The sequence below is a fragment of the Oncorhynchus kisutch genome, linkage group LG5, assembly GCF_002021735.2.
Source record: "Oncorhynchus kisutch isolate 150728-3 linkage group LG5, Okis_V2, whole genome shotgun sequence".
Taxonomy (NCBI): Eukaryota; Metazoa; Chordata; class Actinopteri; order Salmoniformes; family Salmonidae; genus Oncorhynchus; species Oncorhynchus kisutch.
Genome location: NC_034178.2, coordinates 4,387,886 through 4,406,876, shown reverse-complemented (window position 1 = coordinate 4,406,876; position 18,991 = coordinate 4,387,886). Strand labels below are relative to the sequence as shown.

At 43.9% G+C, this 18,991-nt stretch overlaps 3 protein-coding genes and 1 pseudogene across 24 annotated transcripts in view; 3 read left to right on the top strand and 1 right to left on the bottom strand.

The window, feature by feature from the left end:
• LOC109882390 (inositol polyphosphate-4-phosphatase type I A) overlaps positions 1 to 7,621 on the top strand; it is a 46,981-nt gene extending 39,360 nt beyond the window's left edge. For 11 of the 22 annotated variants that reach the window (XM_031824178.1, XM_031824176.1, XM_031824179.1 and 8 more), the window contains 2 exons: positions 184 to 338; positions 1,501 to 7,621. In XM_031824178.1, coding sequence (XP_031680038.1) covers positions 184 to 338; positions 1,501 to 1,681 — 336 coding nt within the window. In that variant the 3' untranslated portion in view covers positions 1,682 to 7,621. The remainder of the gene's footprint in view (positions 1 to 183; positions 339 to 1,500) is intronic. The other 11 variants (XM_031824184.1, XM_031824196.1, XM_031824183.1 and 8 more) reach the window with 1 other exon arrangement.
• Positions 7,622 to 9,225: 1,604 nt separating this feature from the next.
• Positions 9,226 to 13,007, top strand: LOC109882389 (probable uridine nucleosidase 2; annotated as a pseudogene).
• On the top strand, positions 11,989 to 13,007 carry LOC116374152 (zinc finger protein 358-like). Its single transcript, XM_031824198.1, has one exon. The coding sequence runs from the start codon at positions 12,008 to 12,010 to the stop codon at positions 12,581 to 12,583; it is 576 nt and encodes a 191-aa protein (XP_031680058.1). The 5' UTR covers positions 11,989 to 12,007; the 3' UTR covers positions 12,584 to 13,007.
• LOC109882395 (protein unc-50 homolog) lies at positions 12,882 to 17,344 on the bottom strand. Its single transcript, XM_031824197.1, has 6 exons — positions 17,235 to 17,344; positions 16,354 to 16,622; positions 14,521 to 14,641; positions 14,141 to 14,280; positions 13,940 to 14,047; positions 12,882 to 13,382 (listed from the first exon to the last, which is right to left on the bottom strand). The coding sequence occupies exons 2-6, from the start codon at positions 16,616 to 16,618 to the stop codon at positions 13,246 to 13,248; spliced, it is 771 nt and encodes a 256-aa protein (XP_031680057.1). The 5' UTR covers positions 16,619 to 16,622; positions 17,235 to 17,344; the 3' UTR covers positions 12,882 to 13,245.
• Positions 17,345 to 18,991: the final 1,647 nt, after the last annotated feature.

The following is an 18,991-nucleotide window of genomic DNA, read 5'->3' as shown; positions in this document are numbered from 1 at the left end:
TGAATTATTGGAGATGATCCTTTCGAGTCCAGTCCATTTCCTTCTGTATGGATGCTACTAATGAGGGTCCAGTTAATTTCCTTCTGTACGGATGTTACTAATGAGGATCCAGAGCAGGCCTGAAGAATAATTTTGTAGTGAGCAGCCTGTTGTCTATTATATCCTGGTATCTCTCCTCCCCAGATCTGTCGTCGTCTGAACGGTGTGCGTTTCACCAGCTGTAAGAGTGCTAAGGACCGCACGGCCATGTCCGTCACCCTGGAGCAATGTCTGATCTTACAGCACGAACATGGCATGGCCCCACAGGTCTTCTCCCAGGCCCTCGACTGCATGCGCAGGTAGGTGTCCAGCCCACTGCCTGAACTAAAATGAAACGCACACATATTGCTCGCTCCATATGCTGGGACAGTGCCAACTACAGGGTCCCTTCTCCCCCATTTATAAAATATAAGTTCTTTTTTAATTCTCTGTAATTAGCATTGGTTCCTCACGCAGCATCTGCTTGACAGTCTGTCCAGACAGTTTGTGGAGAATGCTCCCCCATGATGACAGAGCTCGCTTTCCATACCCCCACATCATCCCCCTATCCAGCTCTCCTCCAACCCCATCCCCCTGTTCTCTGACACTGCTTGCTGAGAAGATGACTAGGGCTAGATGAAGTGGAGGAGGGTAGAAGGAACAGAAACCTTGTGTAAGGGATGTGACGACTCCCAGAACAGAAGCCCTGTAGAGTACAGTAGGTTATGTGAAAGATCTGTTGGGTAGTAATGCCATGCTGTCCTGCAGCTCCCTGCATGGTCTCTCGCTCCTCTCTTCACCTGCCCACTTCCTGTTCCTATGTGGTATGGGGAATTTTATGTGCATGGCTTGAGGCTGGCATACCCCCCCACCCCACCTGCTATTCAGGAAGTGAATCCAAATTCAATGACTTGACTGAAATGAAATGGATTGGAGCACAACCCCCCCCCCCCCCCCCCCCCCCCCCCCCATATCTGTTGTCTGTGGTATGTACATGGAGAATCATCACTGTCTTCTCTTCTTACCTCTTGATCTTTTCTTTCATAAAGATGCAGAACATTTCTCTTAATTTTTTCCTTTCTCTCTTTCTCTTCCTCTTTTATGACAATGTATTTGTCTATCATTTCTCATGTTTTTGGTTGGAATGATTTCCTTTATCCATTTTTAATTTGGGGTGTTTCTTGTTTGGGATTTGTTTCTGGCTGAATGGGTCTTTTCACGTTCCATTCCACTGGCTGTGGCCCTAACCTTAATGTTAACACACCCCACCTGCACCATCACTGGTATCTCTCTTTGTTATCCATGGCTGATCATGGCCACCACATATCATTCATATTGTGTATTACCATCTCCTCCACTCTTATTGCCCACTTCATCCCTGTCCCAATGCACGTGTCCATCTATCTATCTATCCATCCATCCATCCATGCCACCTGTACTTTTTGGCCCCGGCTTCTCCTCCCTCCCTCCCCCTCTCCGCAGCATTGGGACCAGGGAGGGGGTCACCCAGAAGAACCTGAGTGGCCTGTTGCCTGTGCGGGATTTCAGGCTGGACCCCAGCCTGCTGTACTCCCTGCCCCTGCTGGCCCTCAGCCCCAACCTGCTGGTCGTCTGGCTGTTCCTCAGCGTCGCCTACTTCCTGGCCAAGCTCCGCTGCAGCTGAAGGCACAGCCCCTCTGCCACCCAGACCCACCTACTATCGACCTCTACTCACCTCTTCTCTCTGCCCATTCCCCCCAGTGTGTCCATCAGTCAGTCAGTCAGTCAGTCGGTCAGGAAGAAAGGCAAAACGTTAGTTTGTCAGTCAAGGAGGAAGACAGGCAGTCAGGGAGTCAGTCAGTCGCTCTATGTCAGTCTGTCTGGAGCTCAGCCGGGAGAACCCTCTGATTGGTCAAGGGCAGACCGTGTGTACCTGACTGGACTTTATGTGCGTCACTCGGCTAAACTGCCAGCTGTTCCACCCAATGGGCAGCCAGCACTCCTCCCGCCCTGCTCTCTGTCCTAACCAATCCAGTCAGAGCAGGAGGCTGGTCTAAAGGTCTATGTGCAGTACTGTATGAGACTGTTACTGTCAGTGTTCTGACATATTTCTCAGTTTAACACCCATTGTTTTACAACAATCAAAAACAAACTGAGAGTATGGAGAGAAACTTTGAAATATAGCCGGTAAGAAGTTTTAGCTGAATTGAATGGAAGTTTTGTCCCAGTTGTCCTTGAGTATTTATAATGCCGCTTCCCAACTCATGACATGATTATAACCATGCTGTTATGATAATATGATGTCATGGATCCTTTGGTTTTGCACACAGCTTATTTTCAGTCATGCAAATGTTCTGGCTTGCTTGACGTTTCCGTCTTCCATAAGGTTTGCATACAGCATAAGCCAAGTGATGGCTTGGCCATGCAATATCAAGCGGATGTTGTTTTGATCTGGTGGCCATTTTGTTGTTGTTCCTCAGGCCTTCCTACTCTTACAGCAGGAGACTTGTGTCCGCTTTCACTTTAAACCAATGCACTTTTGTATCAACGTTGCCGTCTTAAGGAAGGTTATTTGCTTGTCTTGCCAATTGACACAGTTTCATCTTGGTTGGAGCCATTTGAAATGGCTAATTCTGGGAATGTATGATATTTCAGGGGACCTTTGTTGGCTTGTTTGATTATGCAGTGTAGTTTTTCCGAAGTGTTAATTTTTAGTTTATCAGATTTCATTTCATGTCTGTACCAAGTTTCCTTTTTACTATAGAGTTTGTATATATGAATTGGTTCTTTGTTTGAGAACCTATAAGGGTTGCAGTTCTATGGAAATGACAGAGAGTGAAGAGAATGTACATGGGCAAACCTCAAATGGCTCCCTACCACCAAATGATGCACTACCTCTGACCAGTAGTGCACTAAATATAGGGGATGATTTGAGACACAACCCATGCTTGTTGTGCCAAATGTTTTAGCCAGGTCTCAGATGGTAGATACAGGTCTTGGATCTTTATTCCAGGTCAGAGTATTACTTCCAGATCTCCCAGCAGCCCAAATCCATCCCGCTTCCACAGAGAAGTGCCCTAGAAAGGGAGATTTGATATCAGACTCTTTGGGTTACTTCCAAGCCTTGCACTCTGGACTTCCTGGTCTCTGCCGAGAGAGTCAACACACCATTATCATATACAGTAGTTGCTATCTAGTCCCATAAAACATGATTAGCTATCTAATGGTATATGCACTCATTAATATGTAGACTAGTGGTATTATCGTTTTCTAGCCCCATAGCCTCTCTCCATTTTAATCAGTATAATACCTGTCTTCAGTGTTACGTCCCAAGACGGCCACACTCAATCCAATCTAAAGTGACCTACTAAAGAAATGGACCATCCGTCCCAAAATAGCCTCCTCTGTGAGATTGTCACGCTTGTCTTACATCCCCTCCACCCCTCATTTCCAACTCCTCGACCCCCACAATGGAAAACTGGAGGGATTCTTTTGTCCTTGTTGGTTGAGCTTTATGCAAGCTTCTTATAGGCCTCTCACCTGTGTGACTGGTATGAGAGCTAGGCTGGGTTTAATGGTGTATTTAGGTTGTTCAATGGTTTGGTTTTGAATATTCAGAGTTTTTTATTTTTACTGATTTTTGTGCAATGTTACTGTTTTACATTATCGACAAATACGTAAGTACATGCAGTATTTATTTCTCAGTATTCTACAGTATTTACTTTTTCAATCTTGTAAATCCATATTGTAAATAATAGAAATGTATAAAATCAGATCATCTATTGATAAGTATGCTGGTGTAGAACTACCTCTATTGTCCCATGAAAACACCATCTGACTGTCAGCCAGGGGAGGAGAGCCGAGGGGACAGCCAGGGGGAAAGGTGCTCCATGAGAGCATCACCCAAGTTCTGTCCCAAATGGCACACTTTTCCCTATGTAGTGCACTAATTTTGACCAGAGCCCTATAGGTCCTGGTCAAAGTAGTGTACTATATAGGGAATAGGGCGCCATTTAGGACACATCCCCAGTATGTACAACGTTAGGATGGCGTTTGCTTCAACCAAATGTGAAATAGCTCCTCTTGCTGGTTGGTAATGATACTACAGAAGCTTGTCACCCAGTAGGTCCTAAGAAAAGAGTTGGATTGCTCCATTCTGGGGATACATGCAATTAGGAGCCCATTCTAAAGTTGTAGAGAATTGCAGAATGTGCTGGTGGCAGTTTGTTCTGCTGGTGTATTTCATTCCCATGAAGAAACCCACTGCGTTAAACATGTTGTAACCATAGTGATGCTAAATCCAGGAATATCCCAACTAAAACCAAGTTCCTGACTCAATTCTCAAGTTTTAGTTTTCTGTTTCTCTTGAATTGCTTAGTGCTTTTGACGATAGAGAATATATTTATATTGCGTTGCATTATATTTTCATGCTTGTCTGTCTCTTATACTCAAGATTTGCTAAATGTATGTATTCTTATGGAAAGTTTGATGTGATTACATCATCGTCATGCAGGTGTCACTATAATGAGAGGGAGAAATTCTAGTTGCTGTTCCAGATATCATTGTATTAACCCTTGTCTGGTACTTTGCCAAGTTCCAACCCAATATCAGGGTTGCTTGGATAACCATTTATGAATATGCTCTGAAATAGTAGACTTTTCTCCCTTTCGCTCTGAAACAGTAGACTTTTCTCCCCTTCTCTCTGAAATAGTAGACGTTTCTCCCTTTCTCTCTAATGCTTCTCTCTGAAATAGTAGACGTTTCTCCCTTTCTCTCTAATGCTTCTCTCTGAAATAGTAGACGTTTCTCCCTTTCTCTCTAATGCTTCTCTCTGAAATAGTAGACGTTTCTCCCTTTCTCTCTAATGCTTCTCTCTGGAAAGTGAAATAGCAGTCAATTAGTCAGCAGCCCAAAGAATCAGCTTTAATGTTATATAATAAACGTCATGCCAAATGTATCAGAGGAGAAGGTGTATACTTCACTATAGAGTATTTGAATAGTTCTGCTTGTTTTCCCTGGAATGGAACTGTTGCATTGAAATTAGAATGTAGAACATTTAAGTCTGTGCGTTTTGCTATTGCTCTTGTTTCACTTTATCTGTGGTGCTCGTAACTCTATCTAGAAAGCAGGTCTTCTGTACACAGTATTAGTGTTCTGTACCACTCCCTCCAACAACATCCTGATATTCCCCGGGACAATCCGTCCGTTTGCTTTAGCTGTTGTCCACATGTTTCTTTGACAGTGGCGTCAATGTGTTGGTTGGTTTTTGGGTTTCTCATTGTCTTTTAACACGAGCCCTTTTTTGGTTTGTTTTCTTCACTTTGCTGTCATCCTCTCTATCTGTGCTTGCCCTCCCCTCCCCTCCCTCCTCCTCCTTTTTCCCAGTGAGGGCTGCAGACGGGAGAATACCATGAAGAACGTGGGATGTCGCAAGTATGCTTTTAACTGTCTGCAGCTCAAGGCCTTCCCCAAACATTACAGGCCCCCCGACGGAACGTTTGGGAAGGTTGACACTTGATTTGGATCATATTCTATTGTAATAGGGACAGCAACAACAGCAGAATAAAAAATGAATCAATGGTCTTCAACCTACGGTAGTTGCGGAGGTCCTGTGGTAAATGCCTGTGCACTGAATCGATGCATATTTTCAATTTTCAAAGAAGAATAGCAAAAACTATGGAATGGGGAAAATGCCAAACCACTACTAGTTGAGAAACGATATACAATTTATTCAGACCTCTCATACATACTTTCTAGATGGTTCTGAAGTTGTAGATAAGTCAGTTGGGACTAGTAACAACACTGTCTGGTTAAATCATGTTTTTAGCGTAGTCAAGATACAGCAAGGAGGTTGTTTTCCTGAAAAGACTCACTGATTCTTTACCACTATACACAGATGACTTTTAGTTATTTTCAGAGCCTCAGGCAATCTATAGGTCACCAAATGTTCATCCTGGGACGATGCTACTTCATGCTGACTATGTTCAAAGTCGTGTCTCTCAACCCATAGTTAACATGTAAACTGGGATTTGTACATTTGGTTGGCGTCATTGGCCAGATCCTATGCATTTCAGAGTTCTTATTTCGGGAGTGTTTTACGTATGGACTACACATTGTGGAAGTCAAGCTAGTCTGACGGACTTGATGAAGGATTCCTTCCCCACGTGGATTTAGCAGTACTCTAATCCTGTAGAGCAGGGGATCTTTCAATGGTTTCAGCTCTAGAACTAAATAAGAAATTTACCATCCTCCTGTGACCCAAATGGTTCACCAGTGACCCAAATGAAGACGAAATAGTGTGTGATTAGAGATGTATTCTCATAACTCACGACCCACCTCTTGCATGCCCAGGGCCCACTTTGGAACCCGACCCATAGTTTAAGAAACCCTGTAGAGAGACGTCCCACCGACCGCAATGGCAACCTAAGACCAACCAGAGCTTTCAGTGTCTGATGCATACCTCACCTATGTCCTGTTTCCCTTTTCATATCTGTAAAGCCTGCGTTTAACTTCTTTGCCAAATGAAGGGTTGTGATTGTGAATGGATTTAGCTGTGTGGCATTCTGGCAGCTCACTGTGAAGACTTAGCACTGTCTTAAAAGGATAGTTGGGGATTTTGGCACGAGTTCACCCAGGAGTCAGGTGAAGTTAGAGGTAGTTTCGCGAGCCAATGCTAACTAGCTTAGCACAAAGAGGGCCTCATTGCCAAAATCCTGAACTATTCCTTTCAGACTTAAAGAGGAATATTAAAAAGCTATGAATGTTCTAGAAAGATCCACTTCCCTCTTTTACCAAGTTAATTTCTGGAAAAAGTTTGGTTTGAGGGTAATAAATGAAACATAATACATTATAACATTGACTTGTAAAGGAAATCGAGTAGATTATTTTCCGTTCTCATGTTGAACCAAGTAAAGGCCAGTAGTAAACCATTTAAACACCCAAGAAGCACTTTTCTTTAAGATAATTTTCTGCATTTGTTGCACTGTTATTTTAGGATTGTCTTGTTGGCAGGCGTTGTTGACCAGGGTAAAATAGTCAGTAGAATGTTATCGGTATGGGAGTTACATTGTATGTTAATCTGGAAACTGTGCTGCTCAACATCAACATATTAGTCATGTCTATTTTCACCACCAAGCGGCAATGTCCACTTTCTGTTTTGCAACATTTAATGAGATTGCAATTTGATACACAATTGAGCCAGAGGAGACTTGACCCTACAAATGAGTCATGTGTGTGTGTGTGTGTGTATGTAGCAAAGCTTCACATGTGTTTGCTTTTCAACAGGCACTTCTGTACTGCACACGACAGGATTTACCCATAGACTCAACTGTGAGATGCAGTTTGTGTACATTTAGTCTATTGTTTACTGTAGTGTCTTTCATGCTCATAAATATTTTTAGTATCATTGGAAACATATTTTGCTATCTGCAGACTTTATTTTGCATTTATGTACTATACTATAGGGTATAATTCAATAAGTGTTGGGATTGGATTTGTATTTCTTTCTATTGTAATGAGCGCATATCTTGTATCCTGCACAAAGAGGATATCTGTATAGGCCTGACTGTTGCTTTAGATGAAGCTTTCATCAATATCTGACGCTAATAAAATAATGTTCAACATCTTTGTTTTGTCTTTGTAATGGAAGACTTGAAAGTTTACATCAAGATGTTGGGTGTTGGAAGGTTCCGTTCTTCTCATTGCAATTCATTGTATTCCAGAATCTTATCTGGGTGACTCCAGCTGGAGTGAAATGTCATCCAGCCAGGTCACAGCCACAGTAAAACAAAAACCTTGTGTCTGTTTACTAGGATTTTGTTTTGTTCTCTGCATGATGCCACTTGTTATACAGTAGCAAAGCTGTAGAGATATGAAGCCAGTTATGTCTGTGGTGACGTACTCATAGTCACAACTAGAAAGAAACAAGGTTCAACACATTTTGATTCCTAAAATACAGTGCTACTTGAAGACAATGGCAGCCCCATTGGCATATGGCAGACTATGGAGATCAGTGTCTCATTTCCAGAGGTGGAGGTAATTAGGTTTTATTTTTCACTTCTCATTTTGCAAAGGAGTGCCAGGTCGAATTTCTTGGACAACTGTCAGGCCCGTAGTGACGCACAGTGAATGCAAATCTACTCTGCCGTTAGCCCCATTTGTAATCCTGTATTCTTTTTATTTAATCATTCATATTGGACGCACTTTATTTTGACTAAAACATCTCTGGAATATATACATATTTTCCTCCACTGTTCAGGATATGTCCAAAGATTTGGTGTTTTAATACGTTTGACTGCGTTAGGAAAATGTTTTGGAGAACTACAGTCTGCTAAGAATACAGCCTTGGCAGACATAAGCAGTCCACATTCATGTGGTCTATTACGCTCAATCACACTCCAGTCCAGAGGGTGGCAGTAATGCACTCAACATCTGGTTTGCACACTGAAGAACAAACAAAAAAGGGGAATAAGAAGAACTCTATAGTAGTGGCTGCGGTTCCGTGAAAGGACGTCTGTTTCGCGCAGAGGAATGGCTTCTCTAATTAATGTTGGGTCAACATACTCAAATTATACAGACTTTAATAATGCATTCGAAAATGAGACTTTTTTTGTCCAGTTTTACCGCCGTGACGCAAGAACAATTAAGAAAGTAAAATGATTAAATCCAAGGCACCATTACAATCCTGAGTGAAATTATGTGACCATACATCTGACTTGTATACACGGTGGCAGAAATGTCTTATCACATTATAAAGGAGTGCGTCCAAAAACGAGGTAGCTAACTTCCATTTGTAGATTACTTTTTTTTGCTTGTGTCCATAGTAATTTAGCCTACAAATCTGCTGACAGGGGGCACTGTTTTGCAGCCACGGTCCGTCATAAGAATATTTCAATGTAATGTTTTCCAGGACAAAAACTTTTTTTTTCGTAATGGGGACAGTATAAAAAAAACTTTAATTAGACATGTATTAAGTTTTTTGCTTTGTTTGAACAATGCGAAAGAAACGAGAAGAAACAAGAGGTGACCAAAGGGATTTGAATGGTGATATACACTGACACAAAGCTAAGAGAACAGGCAAGAAAAAGGCGGCCTGGATCTGGAGCATTGCCATTACGTTGCCACAACGTTGGGGATGTTACACCCTCACATACAGTGGTGTGGTGGTATTTTTTTTAACCTGTCCTCGAACAACCACCCGGCAGTCTCGAGCTTACACTCCGGTTCGCTATGTGGACTCCAGCGGTAATCAGCTTGGTAATAACAGACTACAGTTTACCAACCTTTTGACCTGTGACAGGCGGTTATCCACCTACGTGTGCAGGACATTTGTCAATGGGTTTCGCGTAGCACTGAACCATTACAAATATAATTATATTTCAATGCACAGAACGTTAGCCCGGTCAATTCGAAAAAATGCATTGAGAAGCCAGTTCCAACACACATGTATAGCTGGCAGGGTTACACATGGGGTTTCCATATAGGCAATATCAGATCTTCTTTACTGCTGCTCTACTCGGCCTGATAACTTATGATTCAATTCCTATACTGTGTGTCTTCTCCATTCATTCCGATATAAAGGTGCATGACGAGGTGTAGCAGACATTCTTTAGTCTTTCAAAGAAGACGAGTCCGCAACCACAGTCAAACTTAGATTTTGGAGTGTAATGTTACTGCTGTTCTGACTGTCGTTGAATGCACCTCTAAGCGTTCAAGGAGGTTCGAGAAGAAACTGGTGCTTGACGTGGACACGGGGGTGGATGACGCTCAGGCCATCATGATGGCTCTCGCAGCCCCCAACGTGGAGGTCCTGGGGATCACCTGCGTAAGCGGCAACGCCTCCCTGGAAAACTCCTGCAGGAACACACCGAGTCCTCAAGGTCTGCCAGAGACTTGAGGTAGGCCTGGTGGAAAGACTGCTCACTTCATTAAACAACCATTTAATTTGTAACGATCATACAATTTTGGTGGTAAGCTTATACTCTATTATATCTGCTGTGTTGCGTTAGATCCCAGTGTTTGGTGGCACTGCGGAGCCTCTGATTGGCCACCCCCTGTCGGCAGGCTCCTTCCACGGGCAGGATGGGCTGGGGGACGCCCCTGACCCAGATGCCCTGGGTCTGGAGCTGCTGCAGACAGAAGGGGCTGTCATCAGGCTGGTCACTAAGAACCCTGGAGAGGTCGGTAACAGAAGGGTTAGGTTCCTAGGCTAAAACCAAACCCCAGCACCCCTAGATCTATGAGAAATGTCTTTGCATTGGGGCTTGGAATCCAAACAAGAAGGTGTTTTATTAGGATCCCCATTAACTGTTGCGAAAGCAGCAGCTCCTCTTCTTGGGGTCCAACACAAAACATGAAACATGACATAATACACAACATTAATAGACAACAGGTCAAGGACAGAACTACATACATTTTTAAAAAGGCACACATACCTACACAAACTATCTAGGTCAAATAGGGGAGAGGCGTTGTGCTGTGAGGTGTTGCTTTATCGCTTTCTTTAAACCAGGTTTGCTGTTTATTTGAGCAATATGAGATGGAAGGAAGTTCCATGCAATTAGGGCTCAATATAATACTGTACCTTTTTTTTTTTTTATTGTTCTGGATTTGGGGACTATGAACAAATCCCTGGTGGGACAAGTGTGGGTGTCAGACCTGTGTGTAAGTTGACTATGCAAACAATTTGGGATTTTCAACACATTTTCTTAAAAAGAAGTGATGCAGTCAGTCTCTCCTCAACTCTTAGCCGAGAGAGTCTGGCAGCATAGTATTTATATCAGCCCTCTGATTACAACGAAGAGCTAAACATGCCGCTCTGTTCTGGGCCAGCTGCAGCTTAACTAGGTCTTTCCTTGCAGCACTGGACCACATGACTGCACAATAATTAAGATTAGACTAAACTAGAGCCTGCAGAACTTTATTTTTGGAGTGTGGTGTCAAAGGCAGAGTATCTTTATTACAGCTAGACTTCTCCCCATCTTTACAACCATTGAATCTATATGTTTTGACCATGACAGTTTACAATCTAAGGTAACGCCAAGTAATTTAGTCTCCTCAACTTGTTCAATGGCCACAACATTCATTTACCAGATTCAGCTGAGGTCTAGCACTTAATGAATGATTTGTACCAAATATAATGCTCTTAGTTTGAGATGTTCAGGACCAGTTTATAACAAGGTCTAGTGCTTTGTTGCCAAGATGTAAATGGCATTTTTTCCCCCTTCATAGTAGATGTCTGGATTGACTCAGTGTTTCTCTGTCTAGGTGTGCCTCGTAGCTATGGCCCCGTTGACCAACCTGGCCCTTGCAGTGAAGATTGACCCCACCCTCCCTCAGAAACTCACAAGGTCTCTTCATGGGAGGCAACACTGACTGTAAGGGCTTTGTCTATAATGTAATTTGCATAGGCCTAGTGACTTATCAACATACTTTGTCATACAGTCAATTGACCTGGTAGGATGTTATGAAATGATGTAAATAATAATGACCTAATAATAACGTATTTGTTTCTTGGATATTGTTATGTGTTTGCAGCGAGGGGGAACACCACAGTGTGTGCAGAGTTCAACTTTGCTGCTGACATAGTCCTGAACCGCTTCTTCTGTCCAACCTACATCGCTACCATGGGTAAGAACACAGGTTCTGGTCATCTACCTATACAGACTAAATAAAGGCTCACACACTACCAGGCTAATTGTAAGTACTGGTCCAGCTCTCACATCAGAGCAGATGGGAGGAAATGAGACAAGGAGAGGTGGCCACATTCAATTATTGAGATGCATCCACTGGCTTACTTAGTAATGAATTGTCTATCGAAATATCACTTGCAGCCTTTTTACAAAGATTTTACATTTTGTTTGAGCAAATTGATTAGTCTTTTCTCCAAACACACTTGTCCCATCTGCACCCTGCAGTCGTTCTGTGACAACTGGCTGGCCCAGGACTCAGACAAGGCCCACTTCATGAAGAACATCTTCAAACACACCATGGACCTCGCTACCAACGTGAGATGACGGCTGGCCCAGGACTCAGACAAGGCCCACTTCATGAAGAACATCTTCAAACACACCATGGACCTCGCTACCAACGTGAGATGACGGCTGGCCCAGGACTCAGACAAGGCCCACTTCATGAAGAACATCTTCAAACACACCATGGACCTCGCTACCAACGTGAGATGACGGCTGGCCCAGGACTCAGACAAGGCCCACTTCATGAAGAACATCTTCAAACACACCATGGACCTCGCTACCAACGTGAGATGACGGCTGGCCCAGGACTCAGACAAGGCCCGCTTCATGAAGAACATCTTCAAACGCACCATGGACATCGCTACCAACGTGAGATGACGGCTGGCCCGGGTTTCGTGACGTGCAACTCGTACACCATGGCGACGGCCATCGATGACGGTTTCATGTGGGTGTCTGAGCCGGTGGTGGTTACCGTGGAGCTTCAGGGGACCTACACCCGGGGCATGATGGTCCTGGACAAGCTGGGAGTCCTGGAGAAGGAGCACCAAGTTGTCATCATGAGGACAGTGGACCTGGAGAGCTTCAAGGGGATGTTGATGGACTCCCTGAAGTAATAAGGGAACTACACTGATACCGCTGTCCCATATTACTTTCAATTGTTTATTTTTACAAAATTATAGGGGGGCTCCAAAATTCCACTCTTCGTAATGAGTTTTGTACAGATAGATCTTGATAAGAGGGAGACAGTTTGAGGTGGTGGATATGTCTCTAGTGTTGTTTTGACTTGCCATTATATTCTGAATCACCAATCATTTTACTTTATCAGAAAATAAATATTCTACAATGTTAATTTTCTGATATAGTCTTGAGGTCAACAGCAAATGTCCATGAGTGATGTTACCAGGTTACTTGTTTTAGATTGCATTACTTTCCTGTTAATGAAAAGGGGATGAAGTAAAACCTCTTTATTGAAAGTGCTCAGGAATGTACACTCAGAAACGCCCCTTTGTCCAATTGAAATACAAATTCACCACTTCACTTTACTTCTATTTCTCTTCAATAAACAAGATTTTCAGTACGTCATATTTAAAAAAAGAAAACAAACCGAGATATAATCTTAAAAACAATCCACGATGTGTGTATCTTACAGCCAAAGTATTATTTACAAAGTATACAAAACTGCATCACCCCATCCAATCACATTCCAGAATGAAAGCATTGTCCATGAGTCCTCAGAGCCACCTGACTGTGAACTCTGGTCCTGACTCCAGAGTGTCTACTGGACGCGGTACTTGTAGAACCAGCAGAGGCCCTTGGTGAAGTTCCATCCCAGGGAGAGAGAGAGGATGTAGAGGAGAACTAGCAGGGCGAAGGGGTAGAGAAGAACCACTGTGTTCTGCAGTTGGGGCAAGGCTGCGGAGGGACAGCGAGAGAGGAACTGGAGTAAATATACAGTTGGTAGAGGGTCTGATGCTTTCACCCCCAGTGAACCATCCCTTTAAAGGTGAATAAAACCACAGAACAAATATATAAATGTGATGCATCCGCTTGTCGTTTCCACTCACTACCAAATATGGCAGTGAGAGGAAGCGGCAGGTAGCCTAGTGGCTAAGAGCATTGGGCCAGTAACCAAAAGGGTCCTGGTTTGAATCCCTGAGCCGATTGGGTGGGGATAATCTGTCTATGCCCTCAAGCAAGGCCCTGATTGCCCCTGTAATCGCTCTGGATAAGAGCGTCTGTTAAATTAAATGTAAAATGATGGGCACATGGGCACTTAACAGAGTAGGTTCTCTCTAACGGAAATATGCAGATGCATGCTAGAATGGGCCAAGATGATCTCGCTGGCTCGTGCTTGGCTATGCCCACCTCCTTGCTTGTTCTGCCCACTATGACTCATTTGTTCCCATTGGAACAGGCTGTGGTCTATCTTGGTTTAGCTATAAAAAATCTTTGTTAAAAGGGGACCTCACCGTTGTATCCCAGGAATGTAATGTATAGATAGTAGCCGATGGCTGTCAACCACAGACTGTTCCCTACAAAGTACCCCAGGAACCAGTCTGAGTTTATCACTACGATATCTGAAACAAATAGCAGAGATCAGACACCGTTACAACAAATAACACCGTAACATGTTAGAAATGTGTAATAACACAAAATGTGTCTGCACTCACGGTTTATAAAGAAGAGCTGTAGGAAGTGCAGGATGACAAGCAGGGGGTAGAAGGCATTGAGATGCACATCGAATGCGTAGCCCCACTCTACATCATAGTCCTTACTGGGCGGCTTCAGCAGGTACTTATTGGTGATGAACCTGGGGATACAGCACGGACAGGAAAGGGCCTTTAGAAGAGCATGGGGAAGGACCAACATTTGCACAGCCTGAAGACAACCTCTACTCGGTATCTGAAGGGACCAGATAGACATACACACAATGATGCTTCTGGCTCCATCTCTCCTCATAGGCTTCCAGACGCTCCATCTGGCCTCATAGGCTTCCAGCCATTCCATACACCTTATGTCCATCTAGCTCTTTCTGTAAATCTCTACTCACCACATGAGTGTGGAGATGAGTAGGCCCACGCCGATGCAGTCTATGAACACCACCCACAGCAGCAGCTTCAGAGTCTCCACAAAGCCCATGTCCAGCACCAGCCCAAAGCCCACTGTGGACACTACACACAGGACGAGAGACAGGTGTCAACCACATCCACAGGACAAAAGCAGAAAGATATTGTAATTTGTAATATATTTGTTATTTATTAGGATCCCCAGCAGCTACTCTTCCTGGGGTCCACATGAAACATGACATAATGCAGAACATTATTAGTAAAGGACTGAAATACATTTAAAACATCACAGTCTACATTTCAGTACATACACACTATCTAGGTCTAATACATAGTAGTACAGTGCAAATGACTATACAAGCTATATTACATTGCTGTCTCTCTTCACAGTCCCTTTCGTGCAGTAAGTTGTGCTATTTTCTGTTTGTTTTTTAACTGGTTTTATTTCTAACTAGAGTTACCTGGGGTGGCAGAGTTCCATGTAGTCATGGCTCTATTTAATACTGTGTTTCCCAGCCTCTGTTCTGGACCTGGGGACTGTGAAGAGACCTCTGTTTGCATGTCTTGTACCGGTTAGTGTCCAAACTGTGTACCAACTGCTTGAACAGACAGTTTGGTACCTTCATCACATCAATACCTCACACAAAGACCAATAGTGATGCAGTCAATCTCTCCTCAACGTTGAGAAAGGAGAGACAGACATACATGATACTGACACTTTCCCTCCATGTACATCTAAGTGAGATACGGGCTGCTTTGTTCTGGACCAACTGTCCTTCTTTGCCGCATATGACCACACTATTGGGCAGTCGTTCAGGTGAAACTACACATGACCACACTATTGGGCAGTCGTCCAGGTGAAACTACACATGACCACACTATTGGACAGCCGTCCAGGTGAAACTACACATGACCACACTATTGGGCAGTCGTCCAGGTGAAACTACACATGACCACACTATTGGGCAGTCGTCCAGGTGCGGCAAAACTAGGGCCTATAGGACCTGTCTGGACAACTGAGATGTCAAAAGGCTGAGCAACGCCCTATCACGGACAGACCTCTTTCCTTTTAAGCAACCATCGAGTCTATATGTTTTGACCATGACAGCTTGCTATCTAGGGTTACACCTAGCAGTTTAATCTCCTCAACTTGCTCAATAGCCACATCATTCAATAATAGATCTAAACGAGGTTAAGCATTTGCGTGAGTGATTTGTCCAAAAATGATGCTTTTTGTTTGAGATATTTAGCACCAGCCTATTGCTAGTTACCCGTTGTAAAACTGTCTGGAGCTCTGTGTTAAGTGTCTGTTATTTATTTTACTGTGCAAGTCTAACAAAACAGCTCCCACAATCATATTACTATCAATTTCTTTCAGTCATTCGTCAGTGTCGAGCACGTGGAGTAACTGATCATCAAAACATTTCCTTGAGACTACACAGTCTCATCACAAACGCTTTATGTCTCTGATCTGTTTTAATCACATGTGAGATGAAACCGAGTCAATGGAAAGGAGGGTCCCATAACCAGGCATTAATACTCCAAATGATACATTCCTGTCTGATTGGTGGTTACATCCTATACAAGAAAGCATTATTGCATCATATTTTGAGTTTGTTAATGATTTGTTGCTGCTTCATTTCTAATCAAGGCTTTAATATGATGCCTTAAAGGTGCTTTGCTTTTTGTTGGGGTTGTGCATATTTATACTTTCTCTAAATTGCAAAAAGCTATTCTAGTGGTCAAACGATTGCTACACAGTTCCCACTCCTTGTTTTTATAAAGCACACTTGTTCAGAAACACCCAAGATACTGACCACAGAGCCAGATGCTGAGTAACACCAGGAAGGCAGGGTCGTCTCTGGCCCACTGGTCCTTGGTCTGCTTCCTGTAGTGGAAGTTACGATACACTCTCTGTGGGGAGGTGAACAGGTAGAGCATCTGCCACACGGCAAACTCAAAGTCCATGGCTTTGAAGTGCAGCAGCCTCCTCAGGTATTTGTAGCGCTTGGCGCCAGCTGTGTGGCGTGCCGCATCGCGGGCACTCAGGCTTCCGTTCTGCGGCGAGGTGGTCGGTAACATAGTGCTGGGAAACACAGGAAGCATCACGATGACCAAATCAGAGCCATAGATATACAGAATTTGATTTACAGTGGAGGTGCAGGCTTCCCTTTCTCCCTGCATAGGGCTCACCTGACACAGTACTGTCAGCTTATGTCAACATCCAAGAACCTGTACAATATTGACTTTTACCATGCAATTACAGTAAGTCATTGCAACAGTCACACTGCCAGTCTGTCTGCGGTAGTTTAGTTTAGACATCTTACTAGCTATCTGATATGTCTGTAACACTCTCCAGCAGTCACGACAGATAGTGTGATATACTGTGCTCAGATTTTCGTTGACATGCCAGGCTAACAGACTAGTAGTAGCTAGCTAGATGGCTCTTGAAAGCTAACGTCAGCTGGCAAACTGTGGTTTTCCCTGCCAACAATATTGTTTAAACTAAAGTCAGTTGTGCCAGCGAGTGTCAAAAGACAAACGTTAGACTAAACAAAGTAGCTAGCTGACGTTAGGTCTGTTGCATAGACCCTTTGATGGACATGGAATTGGCTGGCCTTGGTAGCACGTTAGCCAAGACTACAACTGAATGTATGGTTTAGTTGCAAACTGCGATAAGAATGTTGGATAAACGTACCTACTGAACCTCTTATTTTGAGAAGAAAGTTCCTTTTCCTCAGAAAAAATAGCTCTTCCGGACAACTGAACACGTAGAAACTTCCGGTAAGTGACCAAGAGGCGCTTCGACATTGCATCTTGGGAATTGTAGTCAGAAAGAAATTAAACAAGCTTTGTTGCATTACAATCTATCATAGCATATCACCACTCCCCTCTGACATAGCCAAAATAAAAGTATGGATATGGATTGTTGCATGTGTTTTTAAATTAAATGGGCAGTATAATGAATATCTGTGTAAAAGCAGTATAGCATAGGTGATTCAGAGTGTTTATTAGTCACGTGCAGGGTTGCAGGTGTGAGTGTAAATCCTAGGCTTCGAGCTCCAACATGCAGGAAATGTCGATGGGCGGAGTAACGGGGGGTGGGGCAAATGTCCATAGGTGGAGTAGCACGGGGGAGGGCTATTGGCCAGTCTTTCAGTTTTTGCCATGGTGCTCCTGTACTGCCCACTTCTGAGTAATTGAAGCAGGGAGAACAGGGCATGGCTATGGGGTCCCTGATGATCTTCTTGGCACTCCTGCGACACCTGTTCTTGTCAACTTAGCAAAAAAGAAAGGTCCCTTTTTCAGGACCCTGTCTTTCAAAGATAATTCATAAAAATCCAAATAACTTCACAGATCTTCATTGTAAAGGGTTTAAACACTGTTTCCCATGCTTGTTCAATGAACTATAAACAATTAATGAACATGCACCTATGGAACGGTCAGTAAGACACTAACACTTTACAGATGGTAGGCAATTAAGGTCACAGTTATGAAAACGTAGGACACTAAAGAGGCCTTTCTACTGACTCTTGAAAAACACCAAAAGAAAGATGCCCAGGGTCCCTGCTCATCTGCATGAACGTGCCTTACGCATGCAGCAAGGAGGCATGAGGACTGCAGATGTGGCCAGAGCAATACATTGCCATGTTCGTACTGTGAGACGCCTAAGACAGTGCTACAGGGAGACAGGACAGACAGCTGATCGTCCTCGTAGTGGCAGACCACATGTAACAACACCTGCACAGGATCGGTACATCCGAACATCACAGGATGGCAACAACAACTGCCCGAGTTACACCAGGAACACACAATCTCTCCATCAGTGCTGAGACTGTCTTCAATAGGCTGAGAGAGGCTGGACTGAATATCTGTTGTAAGGCAGGTCGTCACCAGACATCACCGGCAACAACGTCGCCTAAGGGCACATTTCCACCGTGGCTGGACCAGACAGGACTGGCAAAAAGTGCTCTTCACTGATGAGTCGCGGTTTTGTATCACCAGGGTTGATGGTCGGATTCGCGTTTATCGTCGAAGGAATGAGCGTTACACCGAGGCCTGTACTCTGGAGCGGGATCGATTTGAAGGTGGAGGGTCTGTCATGGCATCATCGGACTGAGCTTGTTGTCATTGCAGGCAATCTCAACGCTGTGCGTTACAGGGAAGACATCCTCCTCCCTCATGTGGTACCCTTCCTGCAGGCTCATCCTGACATGACCCTCCAGCATGACAATGCCACCAGCCATACTGCTCGTTCTGTGAGTGATTTCCTGCAAGACAGGAATGTCAGTGTTCTGCCATGGCCAGCGAAGAGCCCGGATCTCAATCCCATTGAGCACGTCTGGGACCTGTTGGATCAGAGGGTGAGGGCTAGGGCCATTCCCCCCAGAAATGTCCATGAACTTGCAGGTGCCTTGGTGGAAGAGTGGGGTAACATCTCACAGCAAGAACTGG